This window comes from Pelobates fuscus, chromosome 12 (genome assembly GCF_036172605.1).
Source record: "Pelobates fuscus isolate aPelFus1 chromosome 12, aPelFus1.pri, whole genome shotgun sequence".
NCBI classification, from domain to species: Eukaryota; Metazoa; Chordata; class Amphibia; order Anura; family Pelobatidae; genus Pelobates; species Pelobates fuscus.
The window spans coordinates 33462564-33484112 of record NC_086328.1 but is presented as its reverse complement, the minus strand read 5'-3'; the positions used below and the strand labels follow the sequence as shown (position 1 = coordinate 33484112).

At 44.0% G+C, this 21549-nt stretch overlaps 1 protein-coding gene across 1 annotated transcript; it reads right to left on the bottom strand.

Moving 5' to 3' along the window:
- Positions 1 to 5268: 5268 nt before the first annotated feature.
- LOC134578465 (inactive hydroxysteroid dehydrogenase-like protein 1) lies at positions 5269 to 21129 on the bottom strand. The gene is made up of 5 exons (XM_063437465.1): positions 20892 to 21129; positions 20164 to 20609; positions 19550 to 19606; positions 17220 to 17450; positions 5269 to 5319 (listed from the first exon to the last, which is right to left on the bottom strand). Exons 1-5 carry the CDS (start codon positions 21127 to 21129, stop codon positions 5269 to 5271), a joined length of 1023 nt encoding a protein of 340 aa, XP_063293535.1.
- Between the last annotated feature and the right edge of the window lie 420 nt (positions 21130 to 21549).

Sequence of the window (21549 nt, the reverse complement as noted above, 5' to 3'; positions counted from 1 at the left end):
AAGATGGGGTACATTGACGTTGTGGCAGGCTTATGCAATGTATGATCATATAATGTAACTAAATCCCCATTATTTTTTTGCCTAGATTAGGTGTTTTGAAAAAAACTTTTAAAAACTAATAAAATCTGTCAACATTGAAGTTGCTGTTTAGTGGATAGGAGAGTGCGCTGGATCTTGTGTATTGTTTATTGTATAATATGGCCCCCAGCAGCACCCCATTTAAGCATGTTCAGGTGAGTGCAACCATCCCCCATGTTACATCCTCCACATCATATTCCACCCACTCCTCAACCCTGCCCTCATTGCCGGTTTGCACACTGCAGAAAGCCACAGCAGTTGGCACCTGTGTTTTTCCAGCATGTAAGGTCTGCAAAGGACATATGGAAATTGTTTTAGAATTGTATCCAGGCAACAGTTTTCCCTATAAACTGACCTCTCAGTTTGACTTGTGAGGTTATTGCCCCCGAATTACAATATTGTTATATTGGTATTTGAAGCTTCTATTTGACTCTCAGATATGAAGAGCAGGCCCCAAAATTTATTATTTAGCAGATTAGCCGCAAAACAATTAGAATTTTTACAGCTGCGCTGTAAGCGTAGTATTTGACGCTTCGATTTGACTCTCAGATATGAAGAGCAGGCCCCAAAATGTACTATTTAGCAGATTAGCAGCAAAACAATTAGAATTTTTACAACTGCGCTGTAAGTGCACTATTAGATGCTTCGATCTGACTCTCAGATATGAAGAGCACCCCACTAATGTACTAATAACAGATTAGCACCCAGAAAACACCTTAGGGGTGTGCGAACTGTGCGGCTGCACAGGGCGCCGTGAAGCAGGGGGCGCCCTGCGGCCGACACATCTCACTCATGGCCGGCTACCCGGGTGGAGGATTACATTATTCTCCACCTGGGCTTAGAAAAAAAACTTCCAGCATTGCTGTTGGGGCAGGGCTTACCTTGTGGCAGGGGCGGAGCTTAATTGACGGTGGGACGGAGCTTAAATTATGGGGGAGGCGGAGCTAAAATGACGGCTGCATGGGAAGCAGGAAGGAGTCCCTGATTCCCCAACAACCAGAGCTGCACTGCCTTTCCTCCTCCCAGACCATAAAGGACAGAGGTGACCATGTATGACTGACTGTCTGTGAGTGTGTGTAAGTATGTGCAACTGTCTGCCTGTGTGTGTGAGTACCTGTGTGTGTGTGTGTGGCTGTCTGCCTGTATATGAGAGACTGTCTGCCTCTGTGTGTATGGCTGTCTGCCTGTGTGTGTGTGACTGTCTGCCTGTGTGTGTGTGTGTGACTTTCTGCCTGTGTGTCTGTGTGTGACTGTCTGCATGTGTGTGTGTGTGTGTGTGTGTGTGTGACTATCTGCCTGTGTGTGTGGCTGTCTGCATGTGTGTGTGTGAGTACCTCTGTGTGTGGCTGCCTGCCTCTGTGTGAGTGTGTCTGTGTGTGTGACTGTCTGCCTGACAGTGTGATTGTCTGCCTGTGTGTGTGCGTGTGGCTGTCTGCCTGTGTGCGTGTGACTGTGTGTGTGTGACTGTCTGCCTGTGTGTGTGTGTGCCTGTGCGACTGTCTGCCTGTGTGTGTGTGCCTATGTGACTGTCTGCCTGTGTGTGTGTGTGTGTGTGTGTGTGACTGTCTGCCTGTGTGACTGTCTGCCTGTGTGACTGTCTGCCTGTGTGACTGTCTGCCTGTGTGACTGTTTGCCTGTGTGTGGCTGTCTGCCTGTGTGTGTGTGAGTACCTGTGTGTGTGTCTGTCTGCCTGTGACTGTCTGTATGCGTGACTGTGTGTGTGTGAGTACCTGTGTGTGTGTGTGTGTGGCTGTCTGCCTGTATATGAGAGACTGTCTGCCTCTGTGTGTATAGCTGTCTGCCTGTGTGTGTGTTACTGTCTGCGTGTGTGTGTGTGTATGTGGCTGTCTGCCTGTGTGTGTGACTGTCTGTCTGTGTGTGTGTGTGTGTGTGTGACTTTCTGCCTGTGTGTCTGTGTGTGACTGTCTGCGTGTGTGTGTGTGTGTGTGTGTGTGTGTGTGTGACTATCTGCCTGTGTGTGTGGCTGTCTGCCTCTGTGTGTGTGTGAGTACCTCTGTGTGTGGCTGTCTGCCTCTGTGTGAGTGTGTCTGTGTGTGTGACTGTCTGCCTGACAGTGTGATTGTCTGCCTGTGTGTGTGCGTGTGACTGTCTGCCTGTGTGTGTGCGTGTGACTGTGTGTGTGTGTGTGTGCGTGTGACTGTGTGTGTGTGACCGTCTGCCTGTGTGTGTGTGTGCCTGTGTGACTGTCTGAATGTGTGTGTGTGCCTATGTGACTGTCTGCCTGTGTGTGTGTGTGTGTGTGACTGTCTGCCTGCGTGGCTGTCTGCCTGTGTGTGGCTGTCTGCCTGTGTGTGTGTGTGAGTACCTGTGTGTGTGACTGTCTGTATGCGTGACAATGTGTGTGTGTGAGTACCTGTGTGTTTGTGTTTGACTGTTTGCCTGTGTGACTGTTTGCCTGTGTGTTGTTGTCTGCCTGTGTGACTGTCTGTGTGTGTGTGGCTGTCTGCCTCTGTGTGTGTGAGTACCTGTGTGTGTGTGGCTGTCTGCCTCTGCGTGTGTGTGTGGCTGTCTGCCTCTGCGTGTATGAGTACCTGTGTGTTTGTGGCTGTCTGCCTCTGCCTCTGTGTGTGTGACTGTCTGTGTGTGAAGCTGTCTGTGTGTGTGACTGTCTCTGTGTATGTGATTGTCTGCATGTAACTGTGTGTGTTTGTCATAGTCTGCCTGTAACTATGTGTGTATGTGTTACTGTCTGATTTTAATTGTGTGTGCGTGTGACTGTCTGCCTGTAACTGTGTGTGTGACTGTATGTAACTGTGTGTTACTGTATGTGACTGTGTGTTACTGTCTGCCTGTAACTGTGTGAGTGTGTTTATCTGCCTGTAACTGTTTATGTGTGTAACTGCCTGTACCTGTGTGTTTCTGCCTGATCCTGTGTATTTGACAGTGTATATGTATAACTGTGTGTATCTGACTGTGGGACTGTGTGCATGTGCCTCTGCAGTCTGACACATCTGGCATGCACTTCTGTTGGCTGCAGACCATAAGTAGCTGTCTTACTAGCTCCGGCCAATCAGAGCACTGCCGCAGATTACCACCGGACACTGCAAGTCCCTGAGCTTGCGAGACAGTTACGCATGGTCTGTACCCAGTAGAGGGGTAGACCAGATTCAGATCAGCATGCCCCTCTCCCAACGGGAAAGAAGGAATTAATATTTGTTTTTAAATCATTATTTATTTAATACACTATAAAAATAATGTCGGGGGGGGGGGCGCTGCAAAGATTTTTCGCACAGGGCGTCTGAGGGCCTAAGGCCGGCCCTGTTTACAACTGCGCTGTAAGTGCACTATTTGACACTTCTATTTGACTCTCAGATATGAAGAGCACGCCCAAAATGTACTATTTAGCAGTTTAGCAGCAAAACAATTAGAATGTTTACAACTGTGCTGTAAGCGCACTTTTTGACGCTTCTATTTGACTCTCAGATATTAAGAGCATGCCCAAAATGTACTATTTAGCAGATTAGCACCCAGAAAATAAGTTTTTACAACTGCGCTGTAAGCACACTATTTGACGCTTCGATTTGACTCTCAGATATGAAGTGCACCCCACTAATGTACTTTTTAGCACCCAAACAATTTTAAGTTTTAAAACTGCGCTGTAAGCACACTATTTGACGCTTCGATTTGACTCTCAGATATGAAGTGCACCCCACTAATGTACTTTTTAGCACCCAAACAATTTTAAGTTTTAAAACTGCAATGTGACAGCAGTATTTGACGCTTCGATTTGACTCTCAGATATGAAGTGCACCCCACTAATGTACTTTTTAGCACCCAAACAATTTTAAGTTTTAAAACTGCAATGTGACAGCAGTATTTGACGCTTCGATTTGACTCTCAGATATGAAGTGCACCCCACTAATGTACTTTTTAGCACCCAAACAATTTTAAGTTTTAAAACTGCGCTGTAAGCACACTATTTGACGCTTCGATTTGACTCTCAGATATGAAGTGCACCCCACTAATGTACTTTTTAGCACCCAAACAATTTTAAGTTTTAAAACTGCGCTGTAAGCACACTATTTGACGCTTCGATTTGACTCTCAGATATGAAGTGCACCCCACTAATGTACTTTTTAGCACCCAAACAATTTTAAGTTTTAAAACTGCAATGTGACAGCAGTATTTGACGCTTCGATTTGACTCTCAGATATGAAGTGCACCCCACTAATGTACTTTTTAGCACCCAAACAATTTTAAGTTTTTAAACTGCAATGTGACAGCAGTATTTGACGCTTCGATTTGACTCTCAGATATGAAGTGCACCCCACTAATGTACTTTTTAGCACCCAAACTATTTTAAGTTTTAAAACTGCAATGTGACAGCAGTATTTGACGCTTCGATTTGACTCTCAGATATGAAGTGCACCCCACTAATGTACTTTTTAGCACCCAAACTATTTTAAGTTTTAAAACTGCAATGTGACAGCAGTATTTGACGCTTCTATTTGACTCTCAGATATGAAGTGCACCCCACTAATGTACTAGTTTGCAGAATTCTTTCCTAAGCTGTCCCTCAGTGTCAGCATCCTCTCCCTACACTGATAAGACCTCATGTGCGTGCGGCGCTATGCGACTCCAGCTTATATATAGAGGCTGGGTCACATGCTGCACTGGCCAATCACAGCCATGCCATTAGTAGGCATGGCTGTGATGGCTTCTAAGTGCACACGAGTCAAATGCTTGTTGATTGGCTGCCCTGCAGCCTTTCAAAGCACGCCATTAAAACGCTGAACACCGAACTCCAACCCAAACATACAATGATATGTCCGTGTTCGGGTCCGGGGTCCAAAAAACTTAATGTTCGGTACGAACCCGAACTTTACAGTCCGGGTTCACTCAACTCTAGCGACACACACTCCCTAGACTCCATAGTGGCATTTATCCCCTTTTGCCACCTTAACTTAAAATTATCACTAAACACTATAAAACTCTACTTCACAGGAATACAACATCACATCCTAAGCGCCTACCATAGCACGAATCCTTTCATGTCCACCTATCCCGTTAAGAATATTCTGAAAGGCATACAACACTTGGTCAAACCCACTACAAATACCAGACTTCCTATTGACGGGCCTAAATTTCGTGCACTCTGAGACAATCCATTTTAAAACCAGCACTAATCTGTTAATTAAAACAGCAGCCTATCTAGCCTTCTATGGCTTCTTACATCCAAACGAATTCACGACCAATAGCATCACGTCCAACCATCTGCACCTGAAAATTATAAGTCAACAAAAAGATACTGACCATTACGTACTTACCATTAATCACACCAAAAAAACCTACTACTAAACTATGCTATTACCCCACCGGTAATCCCTGGCGTCCAGTTAAATTACTGGACACATATTGATTAACACTAGACGGTCTTAACCCAAATTCGCCATTACTCCTTTTACATGGCAAACTTCTAACCACTACTAAATTCATGTTATACATTAGAACACTTTTCATTAGACACGGTCTTGACCCCTCTGGTTTTTCTGGCCACTCCTTCAGAATTGGAGCCGCTTCCGAGGCATCAAGTCACAATGTCCCTGCTCATATAATTAAAAGGTTAGGACACTGGAAATCAGCAGCTTATACCAGTTATATACGGCAGCCAGAACAGGAATTAAGATTAGCATTTAACATGTATGTAATAAAGGTTATTTGTATACATCAACTTTTTGCCCTCTTTTACTACAGGCCTACACCACACGTCCGTTCCAGCACACCACAACTGACTGATTGTATTATCTTATTATAACGGCTGATGTCCCTGACTACAAATATGAAGGCGTAGCCTGTAATTGTTCGAGGGGTTACCCAGCTAAAAAACTAAGGCCCCCTCCATGACAGAACCGTCACCTCTGAATTCATCCCTCCCATCTCTCCCCTTAATTACAACTAAATGGGTGGGCCTTCTTTCAATCGACTGGTGCTTACTTCTAATTATATTATTATTGTATTATCTTATTATAACGGCTTATGTCCCGACTACAAATATATATATATATAAAATATATAAATAAAATATTTTCTTCTCTATTCTAATGTCTTAATTTTTTACTACTCAAGTCTGTCCAACAGACTGCCCTTTGCCACCAGAGCTAGCCCTAGTGTCTATTTCCAGACAGCTAGTACATTGTGTCAGTACCTGGCAGTTTGGTGATGTTCAGAATTGCTGGGAAGATAAGGGAAGGCTGCCCCATCCCTCTCCACTCAAACTCTGAGTGACAGTGAGATATGAGCTCTTTAATGCTCTTTGCTCCATTTCTCTGATCTCTTGTTCTTGCTCTTTAATGCTCTTTGCTCCATTTATCTGATCTCTTGGAGCATGCTGGCATATGACATCACAGATGAGACCCTTCGTAGTGTAGGGATGCAGAGACAAAAAGAAACGAGTTCTAAATGTTTAGTTTACAGGTTTTTCACAAAACAAAAATATTAGACAATAAACATGTTCAGTTCTAGGCATTTTTGTGTAGAAATTGTGTTGCTTTTTCAAAACTTTAACAGTACAGAATATCGGTATCAGTTATCAGCAATTAGCCAAAAAGACAGTTGATAATTGGTATCGGCTCTGGAAAAATGTATTGGTAGATCCCTAAAGGATAACTCGTGGGAGATTTTAGTGCATTGTTTGGGGAAAATAGAAATTCATGTGCGATGGCCAAGTCTTGTAGAATTTGGATAGAAATTACGTAAATGAAAAAGAAAAATCCTTGTATAGACTTTGCAAGATGTATATTTACCACCTGATGTGATAATGTGTACTGTAGGGTACAGGTACATAGCATTTCTGCAGCCAAGCACATGTCAGCTGCAACACTGTAGCATAGTACACCCAGCCTTTCAACATGACCGTAGGGAATATTACATTATATTCTAACGTATTGGTTATTGTATCTTCAATAGTGACATTCTAGGTTCTACATTGGAAGACTATAGCAACATGTGATACATTCAAGACTGGACATTCTATGGGTAAATGGTACATGAAAGATGCCACATCTCTGATGGCCTCACCTGAAAAAATCTGTTGTAGAGCTAGTCACACATTCTATAAAGAACAAAAATATTTTATATCATGTTTTCATGCATTTAAATGTATATGCGATATAGCTCAAGGACGAGGCATATGCAGTGTTAGGGGTGTCTAAAATTCACCAAGTTTATTATTGAGGGTAGATAAACAACATCTACTTAGTATTGCTGAGAATAGAATCTGGCGTGTTCTGCTGGAGGACACTCTTCTTTATTTCTTGTTGGCAAAATGGTTTCTGCGAACGGCTGTACAGATTATGTTAAAGAAGTAAATCCATGCCCACTCTGGAATAGTTTTTCCCAAGTAAATCTGAAGGAAAAATGGATGAATGTTACAACATTTGCTAAATTATTATCATATACAATTAGGTGGAAACTAAACACTATGGACTGGCCAGAGGAAACGGCTACCCCAATTGATCTTGGTAGAGTAAAAGGGTTTGTGTAATGGGTAATATAAAACTTAAAGATATATATTTTTAGCTGGAAACCATGGTTTAAACCTTCTGTATGTTTAGGACAACTGTAGCGTTAGGAATACAAAGCTGTATTCCTTACTCTTTAGTGTCCTTGTCCTTAGTCAAAATAAAAAATGTAAAAAAAAATGACCCCCCCCCAAAAAAAAAAAACACACCAAAGTTTTACTCCAACTTTTTTTTACCTCCTCTGCAAGGTACTCCTTACAAGTCCCTTAATCCTCCAGCAGACAATGCAAAGCAGAACGTGCCACTGGTTGCACTCCTCTACTGCTTGGAACTCAAGAGCCCATGACTCAAATTCATTATAAACATACATTTTTTTATAGCCCTCATGCACCCATTCACTTCTTAGAATGGTATCTTTATGCTGATTTAATATATTTATACAGGAAACAACTTATCTGTGTATTCAAATTCACATACTACATAATTCATGGGCTATATCCTATCAACTGACTGTGGACACCCTGAAGTGAACATGGAGCGTAGACAGGAGATCTGTCTATCAGTTCATTCTCTCACAATTTCTTCATATTCTTACACTGATCAGCCACAACATTAAAACCACCTACCTTATATATTGTAGGTCCGCCTTGAGTTGCCAAAACAGGTCTGATGCATCGAGGATCGATGGACTCGTGTCCTGTGGTAGCTGGCACCAAGACATTAGAAGCAGATCCTTTTAAGTCCTGCTAGGTGGCGCCTCCATGGACTGTATTTGTTGTTTAAACACATCCCACAGATGCTCAATTGCATTGATATCTGGGGAATTTGGAGGCTAAGGCAACACCGTGATCTCTGTCATGTTCCTAAAATCGCTCCTGAACAGTTTTTCCAGTGGGACAATGTACATTATCCTGCTGTTGTCTTTAACAATTTCTAGGTAGCTGATATGTGTCAAAGTAACATCCACATGAATGCCAGGACCCAAGGCTTCCCAGCAGAACATTGCCCTGAGCCTAACACTACCTCTGCCAGCCTTTCTTCTTCCCACAGTGCTTCCTGCTGCCATCTGTTCCCCAGGTAAACAATACACACAACTGGCCAGCCACCTGATCTAAAAGAAAATGTGATTCATCAAACTAGGCAGCCATCATCCATTTCTCCATAGTCCAGTTCTGATGATCACAATGCCATTGAAGGCACGTTCGGCGGTTGTCAGGGTCCTCGTAGGCAATATGACCAGCCTGTGTGTTCTGACACTTTTCTATCATGTTTTTAATCAATTTGAGCTACAGTAGCTGTATGTGAGAATGGACCAGGACGGGCTAGGCTTCACTCCCCACATGCATCAATGAGCCTTTGGCACCCGTGACCCTGATGCTGGTTTACCGGTTATCCTTCCTTGTACCACTTTTGGTAGGTACTAACCACTGCATACCGGGTACTCCCCACAAGACTTGCCGTTTGAAGATCTCTGACCCAGTCATCTAGCCATCAGTATTTGGATCTTGTCAAAGTCACTCAGATCTTCAAACACAGGAAATTCAAGAGCTGGCTGTTCACTTGCTGCCTAATTTATTCCACTCCTTGTAACAATATAATCAATAGTAACAAAATAATCAATATTATTATCTTATCAATATTATTCACTTGACCTGTAAGTTTTTTTTTTTTTGTCAGAATGAAGTGACCATTACCCGCAGAGAATAGAGATAAAATTAGCAAATTGGAAGCACAGGTTACATATACCGGACCTTAGAGTGGCTGGGCATAACGTGATGCCCAAGATAGGCGAAAATTGCAAAGTAGAAAACAAGATGAGGTCAAGGATTCTAGAAATACACATAAACAAATAAACAAGCAGAGGTCAAGGATACCAGTTAATAGAATGGCCAGAACAAAGCCAGTTGAAAGTCAGTAACATGAATACAAACAATCTCAGAACACGCTCTCAGGTAACAGAGACCATGACATATCTCAGGAAAAGGTAAATATGTAAAGAGTGAAACTAAACATTATTGGACAGCATCATCACATTGCGCCAAATCACATGAAGTGGTCTGAAGGAAGGGAGTAGGAGGGAGAAGGGAAAAGGAAGTGTCCCCTAATTATGAGAGTAAAAAATGGGTCGCAAGAGAATACTGAGAACGGGCAGCAACTGAAATAGCCTGCCCTTCGGTTGGTCACCGCTCAGTTCTCAAGCTGTTTTTTGCTCATCTTGTGCCATTACAGAGAGAACTTCTCTGAAACATATCAGACTGGTCCCACCCATACGGGCAGTCCAGATCTGAAATGCCAGCAAGTTCCCTCTGCACGAGAGACACAGCAACCCCAGACGATCGTTTCAGCCTTGTAAGGCATCATCAGTGAGGCATAGCTGATATCTCCCTAGGCACCGTGAGCAAGGGGTCCACGTCTGGATTATCCCTTAAACTTGTGGAGAGTAAAAAATGGGTCGCAAGAGAATACTGAGAACGGGCAGCAACTGAAATAGCCTGCCCTTCGGTCGGTCACCGCTCAGTTCTCAAGCTGTTTTTTGCTCATCTTGTGCCATTACAGAGAGAACTTCTCTGAAACATATCAGACTGGTCCCACCCATATGGGCAGTCCAGATCCGAAATGCCAGCAAGTTCCCTCTGCACGAGAGACACAGCAACCCCAGACGATCGTTTCAGCCTTGTAAGGCATCATCAGTGAGGCATAGCTGATATCTCCCTAGGCACCGTGAGCAAGGGGTCCACGTCTGGATTATCCCTTAAACTTGTGGAGAGTAAAAAATGGGTCGCAAGAGAATACTGAGAACGGGCAGCAACTGAAATAGCCTGCCCTTCGGTCGGTCACCGCTCAGTTCTCAAGCTGTTTTTTGCTCATCTTGTGCCATTACAGAGAGAACTTCTCTGAAACATATCAGACTGGTCCCACCCATACGGGCAGTCCAGATCCGAAATGCCAGCAAGTTCCCTCTGCACGAGAGACACAGCAACCCCAGACGATCGTTTCAGCCTTGTAAGGCATCATCAGTGAGGCATAGCTGATATCTCCCTAGGCACCATGAGCAAGGGGTCCACGTCTGGATTATCCCTTAAACTTGTGGAGAGTAAAAACCTGTTTTTTCTCTCCATAAGTTTAAAGGGTAATCCAGACGTGGACCCCTTGCTCACGGTGCCTAGAGAGATATTAGCTATGCCTCACTGATGATGCCTAACAAGGCTGAAACGATCGTCTGGGGTTGCTGTATCTCTCGTGCAGAGAGAACTTGCTGGCATTTCGGATCTGGACTACCCGTATGGATGGGACCAGTCTGATATGCTTCAGATATGTTCTCTCTGTAATGGCACAAGATGAGCTAAAACCAGCTTGAGTTCTGAGCGGGGACCTACCGAAGGGCAGGCTATTTCAGTTGCTGTCCGTTCTCAGAATACTCTTGCGACCCGTTTTTTCTCCCCTAATTATGACGCTTAAATTATTTTATTCTAAAAATTTTGTGTTTTGCAGGGTTAAGGACGCCTACCCTACACACGGGGTTGCCGTGGTTACCTGACAATCCTGCAACCCTTGTGACGTTAGGAGCATGTCCTGCAGCTGAAACCAGGTAACGGGCAGAAGAAACACAGATCCCCGGACTTTGAGGCTTCTGAGCGTCTCCCACCAGAGACTAAAATCGTTGCCGGCTATCGGAGGTATGACAGTTTTAACTGTGGCTGATCAGTGTATATTTTCTTCTATGTATATATGATCTAAATGGTGGCGGTATACCCACAACTAGCAGGGTTGCCTCCGCTATGGTCTGTCTTTCCCTTGTGTTTATAGCCCCAGAGCTCCTTGCCGCTGGGTAATAACTGTCACACCCAAACACTATCCGAGACTTAGTGAAGGGTTTGTCAGGGTACCTGAAGCCTCTACCTCCGAAAGAGGTAGAGACTTAGTAGTTTACTCCTCCAGCAGGTCGGCTTCCTCCATCCCTCGCGGCTCCCCTAGACACTCTCACGCCGGCCGCGAGGGATCCGTCTCATTTTATGACGTCACGCACGCTGCCCGACGTCATGACGTCAGTCCGGACCGATCTGTCACTCAAGTGACTGGAAGCCACTCAGGACTCGTCGGAGGCGGGTATACTCACTGTAACCAGGGTATTTAAACCTGTTTCTCCCATTCACTCATTGCCCTGTCGTGGTTCTAGCCTGTCTAGTCACACAGTGCTCTGGCGATTTCAGTTATTCCTTTGGTTCCGACCCGGCTAGTTTGACTTACTCTGTTTCCCTCTGGTATCCTTGACCCGGCTTGTTCCTCGCTTACCTGTCCTCTCGTTCCCTCGACCTCGGCTTGTTTCTGACCATTCTCTTTACTCTCCGTACGTTAGTCCGGCCATTCTAAGGTCCGGTATACGTACCCTGTCCTGTTTGTACTTTGCGTGTTGGATCCCTGTCCCGATCCTGACATTACGACAGGGCCAATGGATCCTGCAGGTACAAACAGTCAGGTTGGTCCCTCTGATTCCAGGTTTGACGCCATGGAACACAGAATGGACCAGATGGCACTAGCACTACAGGCGCTATTATCTCGTGCCAATAACCCACCTGAGGAGATCCATACTACTTCCATCTCTCCTGTAAGTTCTGGTCTAGAGGTAGCCACTGTAGGTGCCTCTTCCCGTACTACCCCACCTGTACGTTATGGTGGTTCACCGGAGAAGTGTCGTGGTTTTTTGAACCAGATTAGTATCCACTTCGAACTACAACCTCGCTCCTATCCCACAGATAGGGCGAAAGTTGGATTTATTATCACCCTACTCATTGAGAAAGCTCTGAGATGGGCCAACCCACTATGGGAGAATGATAACCCATTGGTATATAATTATAATTCCTTTGTAGCTGCATTTAGAAGAACTTTTGACCCTCCTGGTAGGAAGGTTAATGCAGCCAGATTACTGTTGCGCCTGAGACAGGAGAACCGAACACTTGTGGATTATGCACTAGAGTTCAGGTCTCTGGCGGCAGAAGTCAAGTGGAATGAGCAGGCTTATATAGATGTATTTTTGAACGGGCTATCAGATATTATCCTTGATGAGGTTGCTACTAGGGAGCTTCCTGAGAATTTAGAGGACTTAATTTCGTTCATTTCTCGTATTGATGAGCGTTTAAGAGAGAGACAGAACACTAGAGAGAGGAACTTCAGACCTGCCTTTAAATTAGCCCCTACATTTCAAAGTCCTGATTCCAATACCTCACTGTATCCTGAACCTATGCAGATAGGCAATACTCGCCTCTCTGAAGAGGAGAGGCAGTACAGGAGAAGGGAGGGTTTATGTATGTATTGTGGAGCCAGAGGTCATTTGCGTCTGAATTGTCCTACTCGCTCGGGAAACGCCCGCACCTAAGTTTCTCTAGAGGACAGGCCTTGGGTGTTTCTATTTTGTCCTCTACGCATAATTATAAAGATCACAGGCTTCTGCTACCAATTTCTTTAACGTGGGAGCTGCTGAGAATTCCGGAGCTGCTGAGAATTTTATCGACCAAGTCTTTGCTACTAAACACACTATCCCATCCCAGTTAAGGGATACACCCTTGGCCGTTGAGGCCATAGATGGTAGACCTTTACTTGAGCCTGTTATCTCTCGTGAGACTATACCCATTAACTTAACTATTGGTATCTAACACGAGGAGAACTTATCACTTATGCTCATTTCATCTCCTTCTGTTCCCATAGTCCTGGGCTACCCATGGTTAAAGAGACATAACCCTATTATCGATTGGGAATTAGGGGAGATAATCTCATGGGGCCAGGGTTGTCAGGAGAGGTGTTTACGCAGGGTGTCTCCATTGGCTATGATTAACACACCAGATAGTTCTACCCAGTCTACAGGGAGACAGATACCTCCTCTGTACATAGACTTAAAAGCAGTGTTCGATAAGAAGAACGCTGATACACTACCCCCACACAGGACCTTTGATTGTAAAATTAATCTTTTGCCCGGCACCATGCCCCCCAGGGGTAATGTATATCCTCTATCCATTAAAGAGAATTCTGTTTTAGAGGAGTATATTCAGGAGAATTTAGACAAGGGATTCATTAGGAGATCCTCTTCTCCCGCCGGGGCTGGATTTTTTTTTGTTAAAAAGAAGGATGGCTCACTCAGACCATGTATTGATTACCGAGGTTTGAATAAAATAACCATTAGGAATGCCTATCCGATCCCCTTGATTACCGAGCTCTTTGATCGGCTAAAAGGTTCTAAGATTTTCACCAAGTTGGACCTCAGAGGGGCATATAACTTGGTGAGAATTCAACAAGGTCACGAGTGGAAGACTGCGTTTAATACCCGCTACGGGCATTATGAGTACACGGTCATGCCTTTTGGCCTTTGTAACGCACCGGCAGTATTCCAGGATCTGATTAACGAAGTTCTTAGGGAATTTCAACAGGATTGTGTTATTGTATACCTGGATGACATTCTCATACACTCTAGAGAGATTGAGACCCACCATAGACAAGTCAGAAAGGTATTACACAAACTTCTACAACACGGCTTATACTGCAAATTGGAGAAATGCAGCTTTGACCAGACCCAGATAGATTTTCTTGGATACGTGATTTCTGGGGAAGGCTTTAAGATGGATCCTGACAAACTCCAGTCTATTCTAGATTGGCCATTGCCTAAGGGACTCAAGGCTATCCAGAGGTTTATTGGGTTCTCCAATTATTATAGGCGCTTCATTAAGGGTTACTCTTCTATTATTGCACCTATTACCAATATGACCAAACAAGGGGCTGATACTAAGACTTGGTCTACTGAAGCTCTCGTTGCTTTCAAAAATCTCAAAGAACTTTTTGCTTCTGCTCCAATATTAGTCCATCCTGATACGTCCTTGCCGTTCCTACTTGAGGTCGATGCCTCTGAGACAGGAGTAGGTGCCGTTCTCTCACAAAGGTTGGGGGTGGATAAACCGTTACATCCTTGTGGTTTTTTTTCCAAGAAACTTTCTGGGCCTGAAAGCAGGTATGACATCGGAGACAGGGAATTGTTAGCAGTCATTAAAGCCTTGAAAGAGTGGAGACATCTATTGGAGGGCACCTTACATCCGGTTACTATTTTGACGGACCACAAGAACTTGTCCTATATTGGGGAGGCTAAGCGTTTGTCCTCTAGGCAAGCTCGTTGGTCCTTATTCCTGACTCATTTCAATTATGTGCTTACTTACAGACCTGGCTCTAAGAACTCTAAGGCCGATGCTTTGTCTCGACAATATGAACCTTTCACTGTATCTGAACCGATTCTTTCTTCTATAGTTCCTAAATGCAAGATTGTTGCTAATACGAATCTCAGGATTCATTCCCCGTTACTGGCCGAGATCATTAGGCTGCAACATCTAGCACCTAAACAGACTCCTGAGGGTCGACATTTCGTTCCTCCTACTCTTCAACTGGAGCTGTTGCAATGTTTCCATAACAGCAAGATGGCGGGACATCCTGGTATCCGCAAGACGTATGCGTTGATTTCTAAAGACTTCTGGTGGCCTGCTTTACGTAAAGATACTAAAGATTTCATCGCTGCGTGTGAAGTGTGTACTAAGACCAAACAACCTCATACGCTCCCAAGTGGATTCCTGCATCCCTTAGAGGTACCAGAGAAACCATGGTCTTGTTTGGCCCTGGACTTTATTGTCGATCTACCTATCTCTAAAAAACAGACTGTTATCCTCACCGTGGTTGACAGATTCACCAAGATGGCCCACTTCATTCCCTTGCCTAAACGTCCATCCTCCCCAGAGTTGGCAGAGATATTCGCGAGGGAGATTTTTCGCTTACATGGGATACCTTCCCAAATCGTATCTGACAGAGGGTCCCAATTTGTTTCCCGTTTTTGGAGATCCTTTTGTTCTCAACTAGGTATTAAATTAAATTTCTCTTCTGCCTATCATCCCCAGTCTAACGGAGCTGCTGAACGTACTAACCAAAAGATTGAGCAATATCTACGTTGTTTTGTTTCCGAACACCAGGACGATTGGGTCGGTTTGATTCCTTGGGCGGAGTTTGCGCACAACAATCTCGTTTGTGACTCTACTCATTCAAGCCCCTTCTTCATGAACTATGGCTTTCATCCATCTATTCTTCCCTCGGTTTCTCCTTCCCAAGGTGTACCGTCGGTTGATGTACATGTTGCCAATTTGAGGAAGTTGTGGGATCAGACTCGACAAATTCTTCTACACAATTCTATGCTGGTTAAGAAACACGCCGATAAACGTAGAAGGGCGGCTCCGATTTTCGTTCCAGGCGATAGAGTATGGTTAAGCACTAGGAATATTCGGCTTAAAGTTCCTTCCATGAAATTCGCTCCTCGATATATTGGTCCTTACAGGATCTTGACTCGAATTAACCCAGTGGCGTATCGTCTAGCTCTCCCAGCAGCCTTACGCATCCCTAACTCCTTTCACGTTTCATTGTTGAAACCCCTAGTCTGTAACAGATTCTCCTCCACGATCGCCCCTCCTCGCTCTGTTCAGGTGGAGGGTCAGGAGGAGTATGAGGTTAACTCCATCATTGATTCTCGTATCTCTCGGGGGAGAGTACAATATTTGGTCGACTGGAAGGGATATGGTCCTGAGGAGAGAAGTTGGGTACCACAAGAGGATGTTCATGCTCCTCGCCTTCGCAGGGCGTTTCACTCACGCTTTCCGTCTCGTCCCGGTTCCTTCCGCCCGGTGGGCGTATCTGAGAGGGGGTACTGTCAGGGTACCTAAAGCCCCTACCTCCGAAAGAGGTAGAGACTTAGTAGTTTACTCCTCCAGCAGGTCGGCTTCCTCCATCCCTCGCGGCTCCCCTAGACACTCTCACGCCGGCCGCGAGGGATCCGTCTCATTTTATGACGTCAGGCACGCTGCCCGACGTCATGACGTCAGTCCGGACCGATCTGTCACTCAAGTGACTGGAAGCCACTCAGGACTCGTCGGAGGCGGGTATACTCACTGTAACCAGGGTATTTAAACCTGTTTCTCCCATTCACTCATTGCCCTGTCGTGGTTCTAGCCTGTCTAGTCACACAGTGCTCTGGCGATTTCAGTTATTCCTTTGGTTCCGACCCGGCTAGTTTGACTTACTCTGTTTCCCTCTGGTATCCTTGACCCGGCTTGTTCCTCGCTTACCTGTCCTCTCGTTCCCTCGACCTCGGCTTGTTTCTGACCATTCTCTTTACTCTCCGTACGTTAGTCCGGCCATTCTAAGGTCCGGTATACGTACCCTGTCCTGTTTGTACTTTGCGTGTTGGATCCCTGTCCCGATCCTGACAGGGTTGTTTATTGTCACAAGTTACACTTTTATACCTGGGGTCTCAACAGGAGGACCCCAGGGAGAACAAAGGATGTATCTCCGGCACCTTGGTGTCTGTACCTGACCAGGTAATGTAATTAATAGCTAGACACCTTGGCTCCTTGGTCCTTCGTTACCAGTCTGTCACATAAACCAAGGGTGAGCAAATAGTAATTGCCCAGATTTGGTAGAACTACAACTTCCATGATGCTTTGACATTGTAAAGGCTGGCAAGCATCATGGTAGTTGTAGTTCTACAGCATATAGGGATGTACCTTTTGCCCAGCCCTTATCTAAATTGTTACTCTGAATGTCTCTATCAGTCACCTCCATCTTCCACGTTTCTTTACTTCTACTTACCTGGAGGGAGTGAGAATAATATCCGGTTGTCCTTCGGCATAGTCCTATGGTCCTTACGGCTTGATAGGCATAGTCTTTAGCCAGAGTAACCAGTATCGACTTTCTCTTAAAAAATGTACACATTGGACTTGTCATGTTCGTAACCACAACACATGGGATCAGGCTCTGTATAAAAATTCCCTTGGTAGAGTATTCGTGGTATAAAGCTTCAGTTAAATTGTCCAGGTAAGTCTTAAAGCAAGAGGACCATTGACGGTTAATTAAGAAATAAAATTAATGGTAAAACCAGGTCAATTTAACACTTTTGCATCATGTTATTTATTTGTATTACACTATTCCTTCAAAAACAGATATATTTATCCACATTTCCTCTTGAAGATGGAACAATATGCTTCACACTTTATTGTAGTTTAATTATAAACTTTAGCAAATGATAAATGGGGCTAAACAGATAAAAGGTGTTGAAAAAATGTTTTTTCAACTATTGGCCTGCAGCTCTAGCAACCAGCAGGCAAATAGTTTAAAAAGCATATGAGGGTCAATGTTCAATATTGTGGGTTGGTGCTTTTCTACTAAACAACTAAACAGCCAGCAGCCATTGGCTGCTCTCTGTCATAAAAGACTAGTGACTGATTAATGTGATTTACAGGGGGGGCTGACCCAGGTCACTGTCCATCCCCTTGTACCCCTATGACATTCTAGCCGCTACCCCTACCTCAAACAGTGGGAGCCATTAATAAGATAATAAACATGGAAGACTCAGTGTCATCACTATTATTATTATCATAGTCCCCATCCCTTACCTGTGATTATAAAAAAAGGGGTGGACCTGTTCAACCTGTCCAGCTCCCATCCATGCAAGGTGGAGGGTGTCTCAGGCACCCTGACTGAAGAGGGATATCAAGAGGCTCCTTATTGACCTCCGGAGGGTCTGTAATGAAGACCTTCCGGTGGCCCAGGCCAAAATTGGTGTAGTCCACCAGAAGGTATGGAAATTGGAGGGACGAGAGGCTTTCAGAGCCAAACACCTACAGGACACAGTTGGCAAACTAGAAAGCCTTCAATCCCATGAGCAACACTTGAACCGAACGGTGACCACCCTGGAGAAGGGCCACAAACCTACACCTCAGAAAAAGTACATAACAAGACACTACTCACATTTATTAATGATTTAATAGCCTCCATGGACATTAAGGACAACCCTGACCAACCTATGATAACCTCCACGTTCAGAGTGCGGACGTCAACCACAGCCAGAATGAAGCATCCAGAGACATAATTGCAGTGACCCGGATGTCTCAGTGAGATCAGCGATCCTGAACCGCTCAAGGGAGATTGGGACGATACAATATGGGGGGGACACTGTTGCTATCTATGCAGTCATCCCATTCTCCATCCTAACAGAGAAGAGGAAGCTGGCTTTGACGGCCAGGAGAGAACGCTCCACAAAATACCTCAGTGGAATAGATTTCTATGTGACAGCTCGATAATGTTACGTCAAATGTATTTAAGATGATATACCCATTTATTTTGTTATTATCACCAGGCATATGTTCATTCTTTTCTCATACAATGGAAAAGCTGTATACTGATGGTATCAACTCAATAAAATACAAATAAAAAAAACATTAAAAAATTCATCCAACGCTACTATTAAAATAAAATAAAAAAACAAAATAAATTAACCCTGTACCCTTGATACAATAAAAACAATCCATATTGGTCTATCGAGAGTTGTCTTATGCTATGAAATCTCAGTCAGAGCACTCTGATTGTTTTGCTTATAAGTGTTTCCGACAGGGAAATCTCACTTATCTGTGATCTGTTCCCTCCCCTCTGTACTTTAATATGAAGCCTCTACTTGTGCAAGATCCCCCTTGTCTGTTAATGATGATTGGGCAGTTGGCCAGTTCCGAGTTTATTATTGCAGTGAACAGTGAAAGGCTGTTTACTGTTTAACATGGTGGTTGGGGGCATGAGGGAGGTTTAAGAGTTGCCTTATACTTATATGCAGGTGATATTGACCCCAATTGGCTTTTATTTATTTATTTTTTCAATGACTGCTTACTGGAGTAGGATTAAGATCTCACAGAGGCCTATGCAGGTTACCAGTTCGGGCCCCCATTCATTTTCCACATAAGGGGGCAAAAAACAATAGAAAACTGGGCAGACTAGATGGGCCGAATGGTTCTTATCTGCCGTCACATTCTATGTTTCTATGTTTCTAATATCCTTGTTCCGTCACCCTTGTCTAGCCCCAGGGGCCCTAGGTGGTTACTTAAGGCCACTTTTTTGTTAATCCTGCTCTGGTGCTTGCAAAGCACATTTACTGTTGGTTTAATTTCAAACAGCTGTCCCAGGTACGGCTGCTTAAATTCTGGCTGAAACTAAATCCAGTTGGAGATAAGAAACAAAACAACCAAAAACATTTGATATTTTTTGTCGATTGTTTTGGTTGAGAGATAAGTTGGTTATTGTTGCATCACCAAAAGTTAGCCTCTGAAATGTGGGTTGTCTTGAGTGTGTTCCCTACATATGTGGTCTTGTCCTGCACTTACTCCGAACTTTTATTTGTAAATTAGTCTGTATGGAGAGAAACAAAGATGCAGATGCAGGGAGTGGAGCTTGGGATCGAAGACCTGTCACATTTTGGTGTTGTGTTAAAGAGCTGTTCTCTAAGAGAACCTTCCTCACCATCACCCTTATTATATTTGTATTTTCTTAATAGATAACATATTTTCTTTACAGCCTGTACCTGCTTAAGTATTAAAGGGACACTGTAGGCACCCAGACAAACGGGTTTGTTTTCCTGGCACTGGGGAATCCCTTTAACCCCTTAAGGACCAAACTTCTGGAATAAAAGGGAATCATGACGTGTCACACACGTCGTGTGTCCTTAAGGGGTTAAAACATCCATAGGGGAAAAATAGATTCACAAAGTTACCTTGGAAGCAGCATATATAGTAAATTGAGGGCATATTAAGCAGGCGGTTGCGGAGGACACATTGATAATTGCTCCTTTCTTTCGCTGTACCATACCCGGCAGAACTATGTGCAGCATCATAGTGGTTGCAGCAATATTGACATTAATGATCTCCCAAATTTTATCCTCCTGAACATCAGTTACATACTGGGGGTACTCATAGCACACCCCAGCGTTGTTCACTAAGATGCCAACATCAACATCTTTCAAAGCTTCCTTAATGGCAGGAAACACTTCCCGGCCCTTGTTGAAATCGGCCTCTATGAAGCTGGTTTTAACTCCATAGGTTGTAGCAATGGACTCAGACACCATTTGTAATTTCTCTCTATTGCGGCTGATCAGGATGATATTTATGCCAAAGCTGGCCAACTCTGCCGCATATGCTTTCCCAATACCATCCGTGGCCCCTGAAAAAAAGGTTTAGGAATGAGTAGAACACATTTAATATTTTACATTTTAGTAAAGCAAGCTTTTTAATTAACTATAGAGGTAGTTTGGGAATTATGTTGATCCTTACCAATGATACTAGATTTTAACTAAAATTAAAACCAAATAACATCTGATCACGTTATGCAATTGACGTATCGAAGTCATCAACAAATATTGGCTTATTGAGAACTGAAATGAAACAGAGATACTTTGTGATTGTTAACCTGCTATATGCAATTCTTCTCTTGCTACAAACTTACCAGTAACAACAGCCCACCCGCCGTATTGTCTGGCCAGGAAAGTTTTACTGAACATACGAATGCTGATGTGAAATTTGATTGCATGGTAACAGCGGCATAGCACATAAAAGGCTTTATGAGCAGTGTACAAGGCTCCCACTACAGCTAGAAGTCCCAAGTGGAAGTGGTTATGGTAAGCCTGTAAATTCTCCTCATGCAGCTGTGATAAGGTCCTCTTTACAACAGTCATAAGCTCCATGATTCTGCTGTGGTTTATATCTGAAATTACAGCAATACAAAGTGAATCTATGAATATATTTTGTTTTCATTTTAAGAGTCACTCTTTTCACAGCAACATGACTGACGTGTTCTGTCAAAAAGCCACCAATGATGTCCATGACAGACCACTCATTTCAGCTCTAAACTGTCCTTGCACCCTATGCCCAATGTTTTTTCCCCCTTCTGGCTGCAATGCCCATTAGATAAGTCTTTCATACCAATTGCATATTGATGCACAAATACATGGCTGCCTGCAGTTTAAGTTATGCTGCCCCTTTTGGTGTTAGGTTAGCTGAATCATGCGTTATAACATCCATGTTCCACCGACTGGGTTCCTCCACCAGGACAACTCCCTAGCTGCTATTAGGGACCCTGGGACTCTTTAAAACAAGTCACTGCA

Bases quoted from the DNA above. Each gene is read 5' to 3' on its own strand.
- LOC134578465 (XM_063437465.1), bottom strand. From the start codon at position 21,129: ATGGAGCTTATGACTGTTGTAAAGAGGACCTTATCACAGCTGCATGAG. The intron at 17,451-19,549 runs GTAAATGTGCTT...TCTTGCTTTAAG, and splicing joins TGTTTGAAATTAAACCAACA to ACTTACCTGGACAATTTAAC. The intron at 5,320-17,219 runs GTAAGTAGAAGT...TATAATTTTCAG, and splicing joins ATTATTCTCACTCCCTCCAG to GTGCAGATGGTTGGACGTGA.